Genomic DNA, 20,632 nt, shown 5'->3' with positions numbered 1-20,632 from the left:
TGAGGGATAGCAAATTTAGAAATGATAAGGACACAAATTACAATAATAAATATAGAAAAGAACAATGATTAAAAAAATAAATAAAGAGAACCTAACAGTTGATACATGGTGCCCGATCCCCAGGCCGCATGTGTCAGACACTGGCTACATGATCTCCGCCAGGTACGTATAAGGGTATGTGCACACGGTGCGGATTTTGCTGCTGATCCGCAGCGGTTTTACAGATCTGCAACTGTTTTCCATGAGTTTACAGTATCATGTAAACTTATGGAAAACAAAATCCGCAGTGCACATGTTGCGGAAAAAAAACGGGCGGAAACGCTGCGGTTTACATTCCGCAGCATGTCAATTCTTTGTGCGGATTCCGCTGCGGTTTACACCTGCTCCTCAATAGGAATCCGCAGGTGTGTAAAACTGCAGGTGGAATCTGCACAAAAAACGCAGTAAATCCGCGGTAAATCCGCAGTAAATCCGCAGGTAATCCGCAGTGCGGTTTTACAAAAACAGGTGCGGAAAAATCCTCAGACATCCCACCTACGTGTGCACATACACTAAAAAAAATACGGTAGATAAAATCCACCAGGGACCGAGCTGCACAGATGACTAGTCAAACAGGCAGGTCCCTGGTGGCTTCTCCCTGCCCACTGCCTGGGACTGACAGGCCGCTCCCTGCGTGCGCTTGTAGGGAGAGACCTGTAAGGCTACATCCCCACGGTCAGTAATTGGCAGCACTTTGGACGCAGAACATGTCCGCTGCCGGCTTTTGAACGCAGGTGACTACGCATGTGTTCATTGAACTGTGCGGAATCACCGCGCACAATACATTGTATGGGGACATTTATCTTGCGGAGACTGAGCGTATCCGCAAGATAATTAGATATGCTGCTGTCTGGAAAGACGCACCACTTGTCCGTCTCTGCAGGGAAACTGCGGGTGTCGATGAACACATAGTGGAGATGGAATTTATTGAAATCCCATCCACTATGCTGTAACATCCCGCAGCGTTTACTGACTGTGGGAACATACCCTTACTGAAGGGGGGTGGGCAGCTTAAACATTTACATTTCTGAAATCAAGTCAGCCAGTCTCACCAATGCCACCTGTGCATTGGGCAGCATGCATCAGCTGTCTGGTTCCCTTTAAGAAAAATAAATAAATAATGATCAAACATAACAAACAAAAAAAACTACAAATAGAACCAATAGAAAAATATAAAGTAAACCTTCATAAAATAGTATTAATGTTATTTACAGCATAACTAAGTAAAGGCTGTAACTGAATGCATGCATCAGATTTGCGGAGCTGAGTGAAAAAATAAATGTATACAAGTTAAAAGTTAACAAAAAAAAAATTGTTTTTTCTTTAAGGTCCAGTCGAAACAGCAAGTGGACGTAATTCAGAACAAAACAACAAGCGTGTCAGTTTCAGTTCTTCCTGAATCGTATGGACCAGACGCCAAACTTGAAAAGAGCGAGCAGAGGCAAAGAGCAAACACATTGCCACATCCTGTCCATGGTGAGAAAAGAGCTTTTCCCCAGAGGAGATGCCTTTTGTGCAGCTTCAGCACAGAAGCTTTTGAAGCAGACATTAATATTCTAGACGTTGATGTCCTCCATGTACGCATGCATCTCAAACAACGTGTGAAGACTCATTAACCTCATGGTTCCCCAAACTCCTCACAATTATTTTATTTAAGAAAGGGTTAAAATGTAGTAGAAACTCAGGTGGTGACCTATCTCATTTTTCGATATTTTCTGTTTGAATTTTCTACCCTAAAAGCAGACAACCATGTAATGAGCACGATGTTTTGGGAGAATCCATCTCACCCCATCAGCCCTTAGAAGTTGTGTGTCATGGATAAAAAAAAAAACATTGCAATCTAAAAAATGTAAATAGGCAAAAGCAATAGTTTCCCATGAAGACCAGTAGAGATCAAGGTGTAGTACACAAGTATGTAAGGCTCTGCATGGTGCCCTAGACCAGGGGTGTCAAACTGCATTCCTCGAGGGCTGCAAACAGGTCATGTTTTCAAGATTTCCTTGTACTGCACAGGTGATAATTTAATCACCAACTCATTATTTGTGTAGGTGATTAAATTATCACCTGTGCAGTACAAGGAAATCCTGAAAACATGACCTGTTTGCAGCCCTCGAGGAATGCAGTTTGACACCCCTGACCTAGACTTCCTATCAAATCTGATGGAACTGAGCTTGAACAATCATAACAGGCTAATAAAGGTCTAGACTCTGATTAAGACATTAAAAAGTAACTTCTCTAAGTACCATTTGCATTTTGGCTTCTAATACACATTAAGATAACAGCCATATGTTGCAGATTTTTAACAGTCCGATGCATACAGTGGAGTCAAAACAGAATTTTTTTTGCAGTTTTTCTTGACATTAAAGGGAATCTGTCACCAGGTATTAACTACCCCATCTGAGAGCAGTGTGATGTAGGGCCAGAGAGCCTGATTCCTTCAATGTATCACATATAGAGCTGTATGCTGCAATTTTGATAAAATCCCTGTTTTCTTTGCTGCAGTTCTCTGAATGCTGAGCTCTGTCTAACCCCGCCCACGCCACTGATTGGACGCTTTCTGTGTATACTTTATACAGACAGAAAGCTGCCGATCAGTGGTGTGGGTGGGATTATACAGAGCTCATGAATATGGAGGACTATCCGGCAGCAGGTTTATTAGTCCTCTAGTGATAATCTCCTGCTGATAAATCAGTGATTTTATCAAAACTACAGCAGGCAGCCTAGTAAGTGATACATCGATGGAATCATTGCTGGTCTCTATCTTTACATCCTGCTGATATTTGTGGCAAAGACTGGTGACAGGCTCCCTTTAAATCAGTTTTCTAGTGTACTCTAAAGATTGGCAAAATGATTAAAAAAAATAGCAGAATATAAATACAGCAATACTGTACATCTATATTTATCGATTTATTAGAAGATATACAGTATACGGTATGAGATCTACCAACTATGCACTGAACCTGCTATTCTTCTAATCGCTGCATTTTCTTTGTAGCTGCTCAATTGTCTTTGCTGACAGAGAAAGAGGAGAAAACTCTACACAAGCAACAAACATTGTTGGTCTCACCGGAACCTTCTTGGATGGAACTGGCGAAGAAGAAATCCCAGGCCTGGAGCGACAAGCCTCACATCATCAAATAAGAGGAGGAAATGCCTGTTGTCTGGTTCCTTCATACTCGTCCGGCTCCTGGGTCTCCTTAGAGGCACAAAATACAACAGACCATGTAGAAATAGCGGACCCCCGGCAGTTTTATATAATCTGTTACTATATCGGTGATTTCTACCCTCCACGCCTGTAGAAGATGGAGATGTATATGATGTATCATGTTAACAAGTAAAACTGTTCATACTTCAGACTGGTGATCTTAGTTTCTTATGCACTGACGTAACTCAGGTTTTTGCCTGTTTGGGTCTGAACTTTTGTAATGTGAGGGGTTTGGTTTTTTTTAACAATTTTGGGGCAAAAAATTGGAGGAAAATTGAAAAGAAATCAACCATTTAGAACTGATAAACAATTTCAGAGCCTTACTTAGGAGCGGTAACATAGCTGAAGATACAGTCAGATGTGCGGAATCGGACAGAAAAAAAGGCTGCTTGGCTCTGTATGAAATCAGAAGGAAAACATCCTATGTGCTTCTGGTCCTGTCCTACCGCTGCGCCGTACAAATTGGGGCCGTGTATGACCGAGTATAGTCTGAGGGAATATCTCCCCGCTATGTGATACGCATGTTTCATTATGAAGTGCACCTTACAGACATCTACTATGTAATTGTCTAAGGGTCACTTCCGTCTTTCTGTCTGTTTGTCCTTCTGTCTGTCACGGATATTCATTGGTCGCAGCCTCTGTCTGTCATGGAAATCCAAGCTGCTGATTGGTCGCGGCAAAACAGCCACGACCAATCAGCGACGGGCACAGTCCCCCTCTATAATCCCCTCCAGTCAGCGCTCACACAGGGTTAATGGCAGCGTTAACCGACCGCGTTATGCCGCGGTGTAACGCACTCGGTTAACGCTGCTTTTAACCCTGTGTGACCAACGTTTTACTATTGATGCTGCCTATGCAGCATCAATAGTAAAAAGATCTAATGTTAAAAATAATAAAAAAAATAAAAAATCGTTATATACTCACCGTCCGTTTGCCCCTCGGATCCACAACAGGCCTTTCCTGCTCCTCGCGACGCTCCAGTAACCGGTCCATGCTGCGATCTCGGAGGATGACGTAGCGGTCTCGCGAGACCGCTACGTCATCATCTTGAGAGACCGCAATGCACTCTTGAGACCGGAGCGTGCAAGGAGCGTCGGTAACTGCTTTGCTTGGATCCGGGGGCTCCGGAAGGTGAGTATATAGCTATTTTTTATTTTAATTCTTTTTTTTAACAGGGATATGATACCCACATTGCTATATACTATGTGGGCTGGGCAATATACTATGTCACTGGGCAATATACTACATGGGCTGTGCTTTATACTACGTGGGCTGTGCAATATACTAGGTGACTGGGCAATATACTACGTGGCTGGGCAATATACTACATGAGCTGGGCTATATACTACGTGGGCTGTGCAATATACTACGTGACTGGGCAATATACTACGTGACTGGGCAATATACTACGTGACTGGGCAATATACTACGTGGCTGGGCAATATACTACGTGGCTGGGCAATATACTAAGTGGTTGGGCAATATACTACGTCGCTGGGCAATATACTACGTGGCTGGGCAATATACTACGTGGCTGGGCAATATACTACGTGGCTGGGCAATATACTACGGGGCTGGGCAATATACTACATGACTGGGCAATATACTACGTGACTGGGCAATATACTACGTGACTGGGCAATATAATACGTGGTTGGGCAATATACTACGTAACTGGGCAATATACTACGTGGCTGTGCAATATACTACGTGGCTGTGCTATATACTATGTGGACATGCATATTCTAGAATACCCGATGCGTTAGAATCGGGCCACCATCTAGTAATAAATAAAGCCATTTCATGTGGTGAACACTAAGAGGCCCATCATACCTTTTTTGGCAAATTTTGATGGGAACCAAAATTAATGTCTTTTGCATAATGGTTGCAAACAGAAGCAGAAGGACCTCTTATATTATTATGGGGTCCATCTGGGTTCTGTTATGTGTCTGTTTTTAGAACAGAATAAAAAGCTTATCATGCAGAACTTTATTTTTTCCTTTCTAAAAACTGGCAATCGGCGGTACACGGATGGACCTTATATTAATCAATGGGGCTCCAGCACTTCCTATTGTCTTCTTTGTAATGGATCCATTTTGGATATTCTATTTGCCTGATGCTAAATATGGAACTCAGAAATGTCTAAATGTAGGTGTGAACGTAGCTTTTGGGATTCTACTAGAGAATAACTAGGCCGATCTGGCATTCTGCAGTCTGGAAAGCTGCTCATTGTACGTGGCTATTCTAAATTATCAGGGCAACATGGTCTGTGATCACCAATGTAGATCCACACTGCTGTCATTCAGCTTTCCCGGGACCATAAGCAGCTAGTCGGTCTAGTCATTTCAGGGTATTTTCACTATATAACTGGACAATTTTGGAATTTGGTAGTTTGGAAAAGATAGGTAGCAACGTCTGAAAAGATGTAATGGGGTCACACATAGTACATACTTTCTGTAAGACCTCATTCACACATCAGTGTTTAAACACGTACAAGAAGAAACGGTACTGGTGTCATCAGTGTTTTCGGTCACTGTGTCATCCTGAGTCCGTTTTTACCATCAGAGTTTTTCACAGATGGATAAATAAATGACAACGCTTCTCCTATCCCTCGCAATGTTAAATATGTACAGAACACGGATGGTACACAGATGCCATCCATGCGCTACATGAATTAGTCATGAACCCTGGACTTTTCATCCGTGATACCGGAAAAAATGGACATGTCTTTGTGTGGTTTGCACCGACACATGGTACGTGACAAAACACGAACACGTGAATAGTACCATCAATTATAATGGACACATGTTCGATTTGTGAATACAACGTGTATGTGCAACACGGACTCCTGAATGAGGCCTAAATACTATATACAACATACCAGACCTAGTCTGGGGTTCAGTATACATCCACGTTGGTTGTTACCCAACTATCCAACGCTGCTAACGGACAAATGTGGCCAAATGTGAGAACTGTGGAATTATTCCTGCATAACTAGGCAAATTTGTCATTTACCTGTCTAGGAAGCTTGGTGACTTTCCCTGTTGTGCTTAAATGGAGGCCTAAATTGGTTGTGTATACTCTACTGTCCTGATGATATATGTCTATGTAAATATAGTATTGGGACAATGGTATTCTTACATTGCATCTGCCTCTGTATGAGCCATCAGTAAATGCGCTCCAGACGCCCGGTGCCCCTACATGTGGGCTACTGCTCGTACTACAGCTGGTAATGCTGCCAGTACTGTGTAGGCCAAAAGCATGGAGCCTAAGCTTAGCCTCATCGCTTTAACTCCCTGGCTCACATGCACTAGCATTATTGTGGTGGAGAAAGCATGGCTTCCTCCTTAGATAAGTTTGCTTTTCAGTTTCGTTTTTCATGTTTTGTAATATTAGGATAAAATAGAAGCAAAAATAAAATATTACTGTATGTCCTGAATGTTGTTATTCTTTCACAAACTGTCTCTTCAGAGAGGAAGAGGAGAACTCTAGCGCCCCCTATAGGAAGCAGTAATCCTAAAAATCAATATCCACTCTCTAATGAGCCTTGTCACATGACTTAGGATAATAGCCAAAACCATTTTTTCATATGTACCCTTTCCAATTATAGTAAATCCCCTACTCCAACAAGATAAGAATGTGCTTATTTTTCTCCAGCATATTTCTATAAGTGCATTTACAAAATTCTCAAGCAATATATGGACATGAAAACAGCTGGATATTCGATTGGGAGCTAGCACTCCATACTTCCAAGGTTACACCCTCTCCTGTACATACATAGTAGATATATATATATATATATATATATATATGTCTATATATATAATTGTCTAAGGGTTTTTCCATCTGTCTGTCTGTCCTGGAAATCCCGCGTCTCTGATTGGTCGAGGCCGCCAGGCTTCGACCAATCAGCAAAGGGCACAGCGACGATGATGTCATAAAGGACGTAGAAATCCCACGTTTCTGATTCAGCGATGGGCACAGTATCGACGTAGATGTCATAATGGTTGCCATGGCGATGATGATGTCATAAAGGTTGCCTCGACCAATCAGTGACGGGCACAGTCTGCCGTGAATTCTGGAATCATCATTGTCCATATACTACGGGGACATGCATATTCTAGAATACCCGATGCGTTAGAATCGGGCCACAATCTAGTATATATATATATATATACACAGAGTCTGCTGTGCCTAGTGCCAGGGGTGCAGCATTGGAGAAGACTTGGAGACTCGAAGGAGAATCAGTGATCTGGACAAAATGATCGTGGTACGTTATTAGCTAATCCGAGGGCACAGATATCATGATTAAGGTAAGAGATTTAGGAAGGGTCAGGCTTCTGGAGGAGTTTATAAATGAATCTTGCATTTTAATCTAGGATAACCTAGCAGCCAAAAAACAAATTACAAGGGCTGAGGGATTAGTATAATAAGACCGCTGCATACAGGATAGGCTAAAACTGAGTCACATGGTTCTAAGAATGTCAATTACAGTTATGTGGAGTAATGTGGAAAGCTGAGGTACACATCTTCTTAGCTTGTGAAGATCAGGACAGATATTACATCCTGATGTAAATGACGTTCTCTTTATTGAGCTTCTTTATAAGGTAAGAAAGAGGCACAGTAGCAGCCGCTAGTTATCTATTCTATTCATGAACATAAATAATCTGACAGTGAAGTGCAGAATAGAATGTATAAATTGGGTTAACAGACCATTAGCAACAGTCAAGCAAACATAGTAATAGAGGACAAAGCTAGGTAGTGGTTAATCTGAAATGGGCTCCCACAGACTGGTTTATGGCTGAAGTAGTCTGGAATCGATGATTTTGAGGCTGAGTCAATACATGAAAGTCACCAACATAAGCAGAATTGTAAAGCAGAAGAAAAGTCAATATATGGGCTGAGGTATCATAATAGAAAACTACAAGTTAATTTCAGAAGTGTGAACCAGATCTAGCTGAGTTTATCAATGACAACTAGAGGTGGATGGTTGAGAGATTAAATATTGTAAGCCTCATCCAGGTCCCTGATAACAGTGATTTTATGTTTGGCATCTTCAAGGCACCATTCCTTGAAGGCCCATTTGATAATCCACAAAAGGAAGCTATTTAGATAAATTAGTTAACTTCCAAGCTCCCTATCTGGACAGCACCATTAAGCCCCCGTCACACAAAGCGAGATCGCTAGCGAGATCGCTGCTGAGTCACAAGTTTTGTGACGCAACAGCGACCTCAGTAGCGATCTCGCTATGTGTGACACGTAGCAGCGACCAGGCCCCTGCTGTGAGATCGCTGGTCGTGTCGGAATGGCCTGGACCTTTTTATGGTCGTTGAGGTCCTGCTGGGTAGCACACATCGCTGTGTTTGACACCTTACCAACGACCTCATGACAGGATGTCCCTCATTGAGGTCTGTTAATCGTCATGAAATAGCTGCCATGTGACATCGTTGTACAGGTCGCTACTAGTGTTGAGCGATACCGTCCGATACTTGAAAGTATCGGTATCGGATAGTATCGGCCGATACCCGAAAAATATCGGATATCGCCGATACCGATATCCGATACCAATACAAGTCAATGGGACATCAAGTATCGGAATGTATCCTCATGGATCCCAGGGTCTGAAGGAGAGGAAACTCTCCTTCAGGCCCTGGGATCCATATTAAAGTGTAAAATAAAGAATTAAAATAAAAAATATTGTTATATTCACCTCTCCGGCGGCCCCTGGACATCAGCGGGAGGATCCGGCGTCCGGCACGGCTTCTTTCTTCAAAATGCGCGCCTTCAGGACCTGTGGAATGACGTCCCGGCTTCTGATTGGTCGCGTGCCGCCCATGTGACCGCCACGCGACCAATCAGAAGCCGCGACGTCATTCCTCAGGTCCTAGAAGGCGCTCATTCTAGGACTTTAGCTGAGGAATGACGTCGCGGCTTCTGATTGGTCGCGTGGCGGTCACATGGGCGGCACGCGACCAATCAGAAGCCGGGACGTCATTCCACAGGTCCTGAAGGCGCGCATTTTGAAGAAAGAAGCCGTGCCGGACGCCGGATCCTCCCGCTGATGTCCAGGGGCCGCCGGAGAGGTGAATATAACAATATTTTTTATTTTAATTCTTTATTTTACACTTCCGATACCGATACCCGATATCACAAAAATATCGGATCTCGGTATCGGAATTCCGATACCGCAAGTATCGGCCGATACCCGATACTTGCGGTATCGGAATGCTCAACACTAGTCGCTACAGGTCGCCGCATCGCTGCTGCGTCGTTGGGGAGATCTCACAGTTTGACATCTCACCAGCGACCACATAGCGACGCAGCAACGATCCCTGACAGGTCGTATCGTTGTCGGGATCGCTTTAGCGTCGCTATGTGTGACGGGGCCTTTAGACCCCAAAAAACAAACAAGACTTCTGCACTATTGCAGAGCAGCGCCCAAAACAAAGATGTGTGTCTGACTGGAAACTAAAACAGAAGGAAGGAATATAAAAGTGTTTGCAACAGTATTCTCTCTTATGAGGTGGTTTCATACCCTAGGAACAAACTTATCGGAAAAGGATAGGTGGAATGTTTTAAAGGGAATCTGTCACCACAAAAATGGTCAATCAACTAAGGCCACTGGCATCAGACCGGACCACAGCGGGACCACCCCTGGGTGAGTATAATATAACCTCTTTTTCCCATCTTTCAGCATACATCAGGGGCTTATCTACAGTATAGCATTACAGAATGCTGTAGATAAGCCCCTGATGCCGGTGGCCTTAGTTTATAGGCCATTTTTGGGGTGACAGATTCCCTTTAATAATGCTGTTGGCATCATTGTGACTAAAAAACACCCAAGATCTTTAATCCATAACCCTTTCAATGTATGAGATATTGCAGAGATCCCTTCATGACCCAAGAGTCAAGGATCTCTTGTACCTCATACTCAAGATTTCCCCTAACTAGGAAAGAAGGGAGAGGATTTCAAATAGGGTGTACTGGCTATAGGTATCTTGTAAGCACGGATTTAACCCTTTCGTACCAGAGCCTGTTTTCGCCTTTCTGACCAGTCCAATTTTTTCAATTCTGACTAGTGTCACTTTATGAGGTAATAGCTCTGGAACCAGTAGCATAGCTACCAGGGGAGCAGAGGGTGCGGGTGCCCCGGGCCCGGTGCTCTGAGGGGGCCCTCCTGGAGCTATGCTACTGTAACTGTATTGGTGCACGCAGCGCACCGATACAGTTACATTCTGCGGCAGAGCAGGGTGAATCGATCTCCCTGCTCTGGCGCCCGGCTGCTATGGGGCCCCTGAGCTAGCGGGGGTGCCCGGTGCCAGCAGTGGTCCCCCCGCCATTATCGGAAAATCAGCTGTATCGGCATTTAGCCGATACAGCTGATCGCATTGATGGGAGAAGGAGCACTGTGCTCCTTCTCCCATCATCCCCCTGTCAGTGCCGGCGTCTGACGTCGCCGACACTGACAGCGGGCGCGATGACATCACTGCCCAGCGCCTGCTGTCAGGAGGTCAGTGGGAGCAGCGCAGCAACCAGGAAGAAGAGAGATGAGTATTTTATTTTTTTAATGGGTGCTGCTGCCTTATTACAGGGTCCGCCTATGGGGGCTGCCTTATTAGAGGGTCTGACTATTGGGGTCTGCCGCCTTATTACAGGATCTGCCTATGGAGGCTGCCTTATTACAGGGTCTGACTATGGGGATGCTGCCTCATTACAGGGTCTGACTAGGGGGCTGCCTTATTACAGGGTCTGACTATGGGGGTGCTGCCTCATTACAGGGTCTGACTAGGGGGCTGCCTTATTACAGGGTCTGACTATGGGGGTGATGCCTCATTACAGGGTCTGACTAGGGGGGCTGCCTTATTAAAGGGTCTGACTATGGGGTGCTGCCTTATTACAGGGTCTGCCTACAGGCGTGCTGCCTCATTACAGGGTCTGACTCTGGGGGCTGCCTTATTACAGGGTCTGCCTATGGGGGTTGTCTTATTACAGGGTTTGCCTATAGGGGTGCTGCCTTATTACAGGGTCTGCCTATGGGGGGCTGTCTTATTACAGGGTTTGCCTATAGAGGTGATGCCTTATTACAGAGTCTGACTATGGGGGCTGCCTTATTACAGGGTCTGCCTATAGGGGTGCTGCCTTATTACAGGGTCTGACTATGGGGGCTGCCTTATTACAGGGTCTGCCTATAGGGGGCTGCCTTATTACAGGGTCTGACTATGGGGGTGCTGCCTTATTACAGGGTCTGACTATGGGGGCTTCCTTATTACAGAGTCTGACTAGGGGGGTGCTGCCTTATTACAGGGTCTGCCGCATTATTACAGGGTCCGCCTATGGGGTGCTGCCTTATTACAGGGTCTGCCTATGGGGGTGCTGCCTTATACTACAGAGTCTGCCTATGGGGGTACTGCCTTACTGTATTACAGTGTCTGCCTATGGGTGCTGCCTTATTACAGTGTCTTATAGAGTCTGCCTATGGGGAGTGCATTATACTATATTGTGGACTATTTGGTGCATTATGCTACTGTATATGGAGACTATCTAGGGGGCTATCATACAGTGTGGAGATTACAGTGTGGGGGTCATTATACAGTGTTGGAGCCATCAAACAGTTTGGGGGCTACTAAGGGGTCAGTATACTGTGTGGGTGCATTATACTGTGTATAATAGAGCATCATACTGTGTATAGGGGAGCTGTACAGGGGGAGACTCGGGACATTATTAAATATAAAGTGGGCACTTATTGTTATAGGGGAACTCAGGTTACTGTGGCTATCAAAGGGGCACACAGGGTAATATTACTTTCTAGGGGCAAAATATGGGCACTGTTTTCTAGGGCACTTGCACCCAGTATTACTATATTATAGAGGGGTGCTTTAGAATTTAGAGGGCACAGAGAACCACACAGCAGGTGCAGTAATAGGAACACATACGGCAGCAGCTGCTCAGTATTGGGGTATCAAGGGCAGTAGTAGGGACACATACAGCAGCAGCGGCTCAGTATTGGGGTATCAGGTGTAGTAATAGGGACACATATGGCAGCAGCGGCTCAGTATTGGGGTATCAGGTGCAGTACTAGGGACACATACGGCAGCAGCGGCTCAGTATTGGGGTATCAAGGGCAGTAATAGGGACACATACGGCAGCAGCGGCTCAGTATTGGGGTATCGGGCAGTAATAGGGACACATACGGCAGCAGCGGCTCAGTATTGGGGTATCAGGTACAGTAATAGGGACATACTGCAGCAGCGGCTCAGTATTGGGGTATCGTCAGGATGAGGAGTTTGTGCAGGTTGGAGATAGATGGTGATGGGGCTGAAATATGAGAAGTGAAATGTGTCTTTGTTGTATTCTTTGTTGACGTTTTTATTGGTACGATTTTCTAGCACATGACATTTTCTATTCAGATTTTTGGAGGGCAGAATCAACAAAAACCAGCAATTCAGGAATTTTTTTAACATTTTTTATTGTCGTTCCACGTGTAGTAAAATTGATAAGGCAGCTTTATTGTTTAGGAGAGTACGATTACAGCTATACATAGTTTTTTGGTACGAGTACTGCCAAAGGCTAAGTCTTGCATCTATGGATCTCCTCCATAAGGTAGCGGGAAGACGTAAGACATTACAATACCCACAGCTAGAATGAGAATAAAGGTACCGTCACATTAAGTGACGCTGCAGCGATCTAGACAACGATGCCGATCGCTGCAGCGTCACTGTTTGGTCGCTGGAGAGCTGTCACACAGACAGCTCTCCAGCGACCAACGATCCCGAAGTCCACGGGTAACCAGGGTAAACATCGGGTTACTAAGCGCAGGGCCGCGCTTAGTAACCCGATGTTTACCCTGGTTACCATTGTAAAAGTAAAAAAAAAAAACACTACATACTTACATTCCTGTTGCGTCCCCCGGCCTCAGCTTCCCTGCTCTGTGTAAGCACGCCGGCCGGAAAGCAGAGCGGTGACGTCACCGCTGTGCTCTGCTTTACGGCCGTCCGGCGCTGACACTGGGGGACGCAGGGAAGCTGATGCTGAGGAACGTGACAGAAATGTAAGTATGTAGTGTTTTTTTTTTTTTACTTTTACATTGGTAACCAGGGTAAACATCGGGTTACTAAGCGCGGCCCTGCGCTTAGTAACCCGATGTTTACCCTGGTTACCAGTGAAGACATCGCTGAATCGGCGTCACACACGCCGATTCAGCGATGTCTGCGGGAGATCCAGTGACAAAATAAAGTGCTGGACTTTCCCCAGCGACCAACGATCTCCCAGCAGGGGCCTGATCGTTGGTCGCTGTCACACATAACGATTTCGTTAACGATATCGTTATGTGTGACGGTACCTTAAGATTGGAATACTTGATTTCAGATGGACAGAGACTAATAGAGAATTGTCTTTAACATTGTTAGTATGGGGTCAAAACGTATTGACAAAATCAAACCTACAGTAGAGAAGAATAAACCACATTTAGATTGCCTAGAATTATATACTGTGGACCCTATGATAACACCACTCCATCTCTAATCTCTGAGTTATCTTCCACACAAAATAATAATCTATATCAAGCTGGTTAAATATAGGGTCAGATGAGAAATGTTCTTTTAACTCAGAAAAGGCACTGATTGCCTCTAGTTTCTAGATAACTGCATTAGCACCTTTTTTGTTAAATCAGTCAATGGTTTCACTATCTTATTCTATATTCTTAGAAATAAGCAATAGTAATTAGAGGACCCATGAAAGCGCTGCAAAGCTTTCAGAGGTTTGGGTTTAACCCAATCTTTAATGGCTTGGACATTAGCGTGATCCACACAGAAACATTTGACATACAAGATATGCCCGAAGAAGTTTACTTCTTGAACCATAAAAACACATTTTTCAAGTATAGCAGAAATTAATTGTCCCTGATTTTTTGTAGTACAGTGCATACATATGACTCATAAAAAGGTGAAAAAAACAAGATGTCATTTAAATAGACAGTACCTTATAGAACACTTGCAATTAACGAAGTTTTATAAAACAACCAGAACATTACTTAGCCTGAGAGGCATCACAAGATACTCATGGTGACAGTCAGGTACATTAAATGTCTTTCACTCATCCTCTTCCCTGATACAAATGAAGTCATATGCCCACCTGATATCAAGTTTGATGAACTAACGGGATCCCAAGAATTAGTTATAGAGATAAGGAATGAGTGGCATAGGATGCTGAGTCTATATGTCAATTTTGTTAAGTTCTCGATAATCAATACATGGTTATAAAGCACCATATTTTTTACCAATAAAAGGAAACCTTCCCTACGTGGTTAACAGATATGCTTAATTCATCAAGAGGTATGTGTCGTTTAATAAATTAGGAGAATTGTACACCAGTGGACCTCTTCATTAAGACCGACACGTGAAACAGCAGTCTGTATAAATCAACCCCATAATTTCTATGAGGGATTAATTTTTCAGACTCAAAAAACCCATCAGTAACATTTCTAAATACCTCAGGTAAACTACTAGGTACATCTTTAGACAATTTCATAGAAGTACATTTATATTTACACTAAGATCTCACACCCTGATGCCAGCCCTAGTACCAATTAATAACTGAGCTATGTTTGTGTAACCAAGACATGCCCAAGGCCACCAATGCAGACAAATTTTCAAGATCAAGAAAAACAAAATGGACTCAAAATACAAGGTACCAACAAGAAAAGACACCTCCTTAGTGATATACTTTTCTACACCTTGGGTGAGAGGTGTATTGTTAATAGAAGTAATTTTCATAAGAAAACATAGTTTTACCAAAGGTAAACCAAGATCCTTTGCCACCTTGACATCAACAAAATGTTCTGCGATGCCACAATCAAAAAGCTTCGTAAGCCACACAGACATTTCAAGGTAAGATGTGAAGAAATAATTTTGCAGAATCATATGGTTCTAGGAGGGTATCTCTGGATCCACCTAGGTGCTGAAGTTTTCTGGCAGCAGTTGTCCTGGTAGGTATGTATATGTTGGCCAGACCCTGCACAGTAGCTATATTAATCCAGCAATAGTTGCTTGACCCCTTGTTGATGGGACTGAGACAAACCAATTTGCATGGGCTCCGCAGTAAGTATAGTAGGCATAGAAATCTTAAGGTGCCTTCACACTGAGCAATATTGCAACGAGAACGACAACGATCTATGACGTTGCAGCGTCCTGGATAACGATATCGTTGTGTTTGACACGCAGCAGCGATCCGGATCCCGCTGTGACATCGCTAGTCGTTGCCGAAAGTTCAGAACTTTATTTGGTCGTTAGATCAGCCTGAATCGTTGTGTTTGACATGAAAAGCAACGACGCCAGCAACGATGAAAGGGGCCGTCGCAGCGTCTTGTTGTGGCCAGGTAGGCGTTATGCATTACAAAAGGAGACGCCTTTAAATTTAGCAATGTCGCTCGTAGATAGATACGCAATTATTTCGAAGATCCCAATATATTACAAATTACAAAAGGAGACGCCATCTGTCATAATGGCCTGGGAGGTGGTGTGAACATTATTATAGTAATGTAATTATCACCATACTCCCAAATGCATTCCAAAGACAAAAGGTGATGCCTACATCAAATTATTACATTAAAAAAGGCACCCCTTTACATTACATTACAAAAGGTGACGCCAACTGTCACGACAGCCTAGGAGGTAGGTGTGAACTTTACGTAAGGGCGTATTTACAATGCATCACTATTACAAAAGAAGACCCCTTTAAATCACATTATTACATTACAAAAGGTGACGCCATAACGTTATATATTTCAAATGGCTTTGTTGTTACGTCTCACTGAGAACGCTGATAGGTCACATCGGGGTCATGTGTACCTGCGTTCCGAAATATAAACCGCGACTTTACAACTTTTCAATCACTTGTGCGTACTCTGCCATCCACGAGCATCTCGTGTGCGTCTTGGTTCGAAATCCATCGTGTTCCTTCTCCATCAACTCGTGGGCGTCTTGGCTGTAACTTTTGAGCGACCTGTTTGTAGATCTTCAACTCTGCAGCGTTTTCAATTAGTACATCTACGGTGAGTATATCCTTGTGCTGTATTCATTTGCCATGCAGCAATACTAATTTATGTGTCTAGAAATAGATGTATACTACATCTCAGCAGTGATTTTTTTTTAGAGCTTTCACGTTTATAACCAAAGACGCTTTAGCGTCGTAGTATTTCCATTTTAAGTGGTAATGCAAACGATTTTGTAGTATGGTGTGTTTCACCAACATGAAATTGGCCATTGACAAAATAGCAGCCAATAGAATTTACAAATTTTTCAACGCTCAAAATGGATAAAAATAGCCCTCATCCCATCCCCAAATGGTGGCTATGGGGAAACACACAAACGGCCCCCATCCCATCCCCTAAATGGTGGAAATAGTCCCACGGACCATCCCATACAAAAAATGACTGATAACAATAGGAACGGCATACGGCTCATCAAACTTTTAATTTTTGCTGTTTCTTAACTTTTATTTTTTTATTTTTTAAAGATGTCTACAAATGAGCAGGACTGTGTTCGGGCACTCATAGAGATGTACCGCTCCCTGCCCTGTTTGTGGAAGATAAAATCTAAGGATTATAGCAACCGTTACATGAAGAGAGAAGCGTATGAGAAGCTGGTGGCCGTCTACAGGGAGTATCATCCCACAGAGACCGTGGATGAAAACATTGTGAGGAAAAAGATCCAGGCTCTCCGCACAGTTTTCAAAAAAGAGGTCAACAAAGTGGAAAATTCTAAGAAGTCTGGGGCCGGAACTGAGGAAGTCTATGTGCCCAGGCTGTGGTATTACGACCTGATGGCATTCACTAGAGACCAAGAGATCCCTAGCCCGTGCCAGACTGTGACTAGCCTTTGTGAGCCATCGCCCGAAGATATCCTGCCTGAGTCTCCTGACGACCATGTAAGTAGCCCCAAGCTTCCCTTCTTGTAGCATGCCGTGTGTCTTGTATGTTTATGAGACTGCATGGCTTCCAGTAATAGTGAGTCACGTTGTTCATGTTTAATCCCCCTGATGATAACAGCTGCCACTTCCTGTGTCCGTAATTAACATTGTGTCTTCCGCACATTCGTACACTATTGCCGGCCAATGTAGTTCAGCACAGCTCTTTAACCCCTTTGTTTTTTAACCCAGGTAACTGTTCCTCATAGGTTCCAATGGGCATAGAGGTGTTTGGGGAGGTGTGGGCTCTCTAGGGCTGTGTGGCAGAGTCGTTTGTATGTTATTTATTTTAAATTTTTCTTTTTCATGTAATTGCAGGTGCCTCTGCAACAGCGGGAAACAACGGAAGCGAACAATGTCCAGTCCCCTCAGTCCTCCAGTAGCCCGTCTGTTGAGGAGCAGACATGTCCACTGCGCCCATCTAGAAAAAGAAAATCAACAGCAGCCACACCTGTGGATCTCCTGGCAGTGGCCAACAGCATCTTGTCCAAGCACGTCACAACCAAACTCTCCCCATTCGCATCCTTGGTTGAGGAACGTTTAAACAGACTGGATGATACCCAAAGATCTCACGCGGAGAGAATAATGTTTGACGTTATGAACGCGGCAGCCGCAGGAAAACTATGCGACACATCAACATTGAGCATTGACGTCCGTCAGCCCAGTGCCCATTTTTATTGGGGACACCAACAGGAGCCCATGCACAGCACTCCTGTCCGCAGACCTGGGCCACATAATTCTCAGTTCCGGACACCACCTGCACCCCCTTCTTTTGGTGACTTATCACAAGGACCTCCTATGGCCACGCACCACTACAGTGAGATGGACACTTACTACCAAAATTTGTAGTGTTGTAGTTGAAATAAATGAGACTTGTGTTTTAGATGCTCCACAAGTAATCCCCTATGCCTTCTCCCCTGCAGGCATCCTCCTGGCACCCGGTCATTAATCCCCTATGCCTCATCAACATTAAAAAAGTATTGTAATAAAAAATAATAAAATTTTTAATACAAATAATTAAATTTTTGGTTTCTTAAATTTGTGTATGTACTACGTGTCTCTTTGGCTTGGCAATAAATGACGCCGCTGGTCAATATACTACGTTGCTGGGCAATATGCGACGGGGACATGCAAATGCTAGAATACCCAATACATTACCGTCACACATAACTATATTGTTAACGATATAGTTGCTTTTTGTGACGTAGCAACGATATCGTTAACTAAATTGTTGTGTGACAGCGTCCAGCGATCAGGCCCATGCTGGGAGATCATTGGTCGCTGGGGAAAGTACAGCACTTTTTTTGGTTGCTGAATCTCCCGCTGACATCGCTGAATCGGCGTTACACACAGCATGTGTAACGCCGATTCAGCGATGTCGTCACAAGAAACAAGGGAAACATTGGGTTAATAAGTGCAGGGCCACTCTTAGTAACGTGATGTTTACCATGGTTACCGTTGTCAATGTTAAAAAAACAAACAGTACATACATTCCCGCTGTATGGTCAAGTCCCTCGCCTTCGGCTTCCCGCACTGACTGGTGAGCGCCGTCCGGTAGTAAAGCACAGCGTTGACATCACCGTTGTACTTTACGCCCGGCGCTGAGTCAGTGCTGGAAGCTGAAGGCGAGGGACATGACCATACAGCGTGAATGTAAGTATGTATTGTAATTTTTTTTTAACATTTACAACGGTAACCAGGGTAAACATCGGGTTAATAATCGCGGCCCTGCACTTAGTAACCCGATGTTTACCCTGGTTACCCGTGGACTTCTGGATCGGTGCTCGCTGGAGAGCTGTCTGTGTGACAGCTCTCCAGCGACCAAACAGCGATCGACATCATTGTCGGTATCGCTGCAGAGTCGATGAGTGTGAAGGTACCTTTAGAATATGGTGAACATCTACTAATATATATATACACACACACATCAGGAAATCACTAGTGCATAGGATGCTGCAGACTCACAGGTTTCATATGATTGATACAGAAGTAGAGTATGTTCATAGATACTGTATATATGTTTATTGGTATGTATTGGTATGTATGTAAAATAATAAGAAATAACAAATAGATATATCGTTATGTTCACATTTATTACAGAAAAAGGAGTATCATGGGTCATCCAAAAATTGTTAAAAATGAGCACTTTTACACAAGAGCACTTGAACCCCCCAACAATATCATCCATAATACATGGTATAAGTTATGCCAACAGTTACGTTACAGCTGTTGATACTGCCATGGGACAGCCCCTGGCCCATTGAAAAAGTCAGAGTATTTGTCCCTGCTATTAGTTGCATCATCACAGTACCTTCCAGAACCCAGACTTTCCAAACCACAAACCCTGTGCGCGTCTAGACGCCATTCGCCCTGGGTTACATCTCCGTTACCCTGGTCCACAGAGTCTACATACTGTGGAGGGCTGTATGCAGTGGCATCACGGCGACGTAGAAAGTTGTGGAGGACACAACAAGCAAGCACCACAGAGTCAATAGACGTTAGTTTCATGTTTAGTGCTGTGTGGAAAACCCGAAATCGGTTTGCCATAATTCCGAATGCATTTTCCACAACGCGTCTAGCTCTTGAAAGTCTGTAATTAAAGATTCGTCGTTCCGGTGTCAGAGTCTTCTGGGAGAAGGGCTTCAAAAGGTTGGGATGCAGTGGGAAAGCCTCATCTCCGACAAAGACAAAGTTCATGTTTTCTGTTGTGTCACTGTTGGGCGGCAAGGCAAGTTTATTATTTTTCAAGCGTTCCCCAAAATCTGTGTGCTCCAAAACTCCTCCATCGGATACTCTCCCGTTAATCCCAACAGACACACTTATGAAATCATAGTTAGCATTTACGAGGGCCATGAGAATTATGCTGAAATATCCCTTATAGTTATAATAAAAGGAGCCAGAGTGTGGTGGTTGGGTGATGCGTACATGTTTGCCATCCAAGGCCCCACCGCAATTAGGGAACTGCCATTGCTCCTCAAATCCCCTTGAAATCTCTTTCCAGTCATCCGGGGTCTGTGGGAAAGGCATGTAACTGCGGTGTAAAACTGAGACAATAGCTTTGCATGTCTCTGGGATGATGACGCTGAGTAGGGATCGGGATATAGCTGCGCTGTAATGCAAGTCTTGCATAGACCTGCCAGTCGCCAGGAAACGCAGCGTGACAGCCAGCCTCTCATCCACAGGGACAGCTGCTCTCATCTGTGTATTTTGCCGCCTGATATAAGGTTCTACAGCTGCAAGTAGGACATTAAATGAGTCCTCCGACATTCTCAGGTAGTTCCGAAAATCATGCGGGTTGTTATCCTGCAGTTCCCTTATAAGGCCCATATGGGACAATTGATTCCTCTTCTGCAGCCACTGTTTGGTCCACATGCGGCGCTGACGCTTTACACGATTGTTTCACGCTTGTGAGCTTCTACCAATAAC

The 20,632-nt window shown here is 44.1% G+C and overlaps 1 protein-coding gene across 4 annotated transcripts in view; it reads left to right on the top strand.

Moving 5' to 3' along the window:
• CRACDL (CRACD like) overlaps positions 1-6,683 on the top strand; it is a 171,080-nt gene extending 164,397 nt beyond the window's left edge. For all 4 annotated transcript variants that reach the window (XM_069757505.1, XM_069757506.1, XM_069757504.1 and 1 more), the window contains exons 10-11: positions 1,368-1,515; positions 3,035-6,683. In XM_069757505.1, coding sequence (XP_069613606.1) covers positions 1,368-1,515; positions 3,035-3,180 — 294 coding nt within the window. In that variant the 3' untranslated portion in view covers positions 3,181-6,683. The remainder of the gene's footprint in view (positions 1-1,367; positions 1,516-3,034) is intronic.
• The last annotated feature ends 13,949 nt before the right edge of the window (positions 6,684-20,632 follow it).

Source organism: Ranitomeya imitator, chromosome 3 (genome assembly GCF_032444005.1).
Source record: "Ranitomeya imitator isolate aRanImi1 chromosome 3, aRanImi1.pri, whole genome shotgun sequence".
Classification (NCBI taxonomy): domain Eukaryota; kingdom Metazoa; phylum Chordata; class Amphibia; order Anura; family Dendrobatidae; genus Ranitomeya; species Ranitomeya imitator.
Note: the sequence above shows the minus strand (reverse complement) of the source record. Positions and strands in the feature narration are given on the sequence as shown.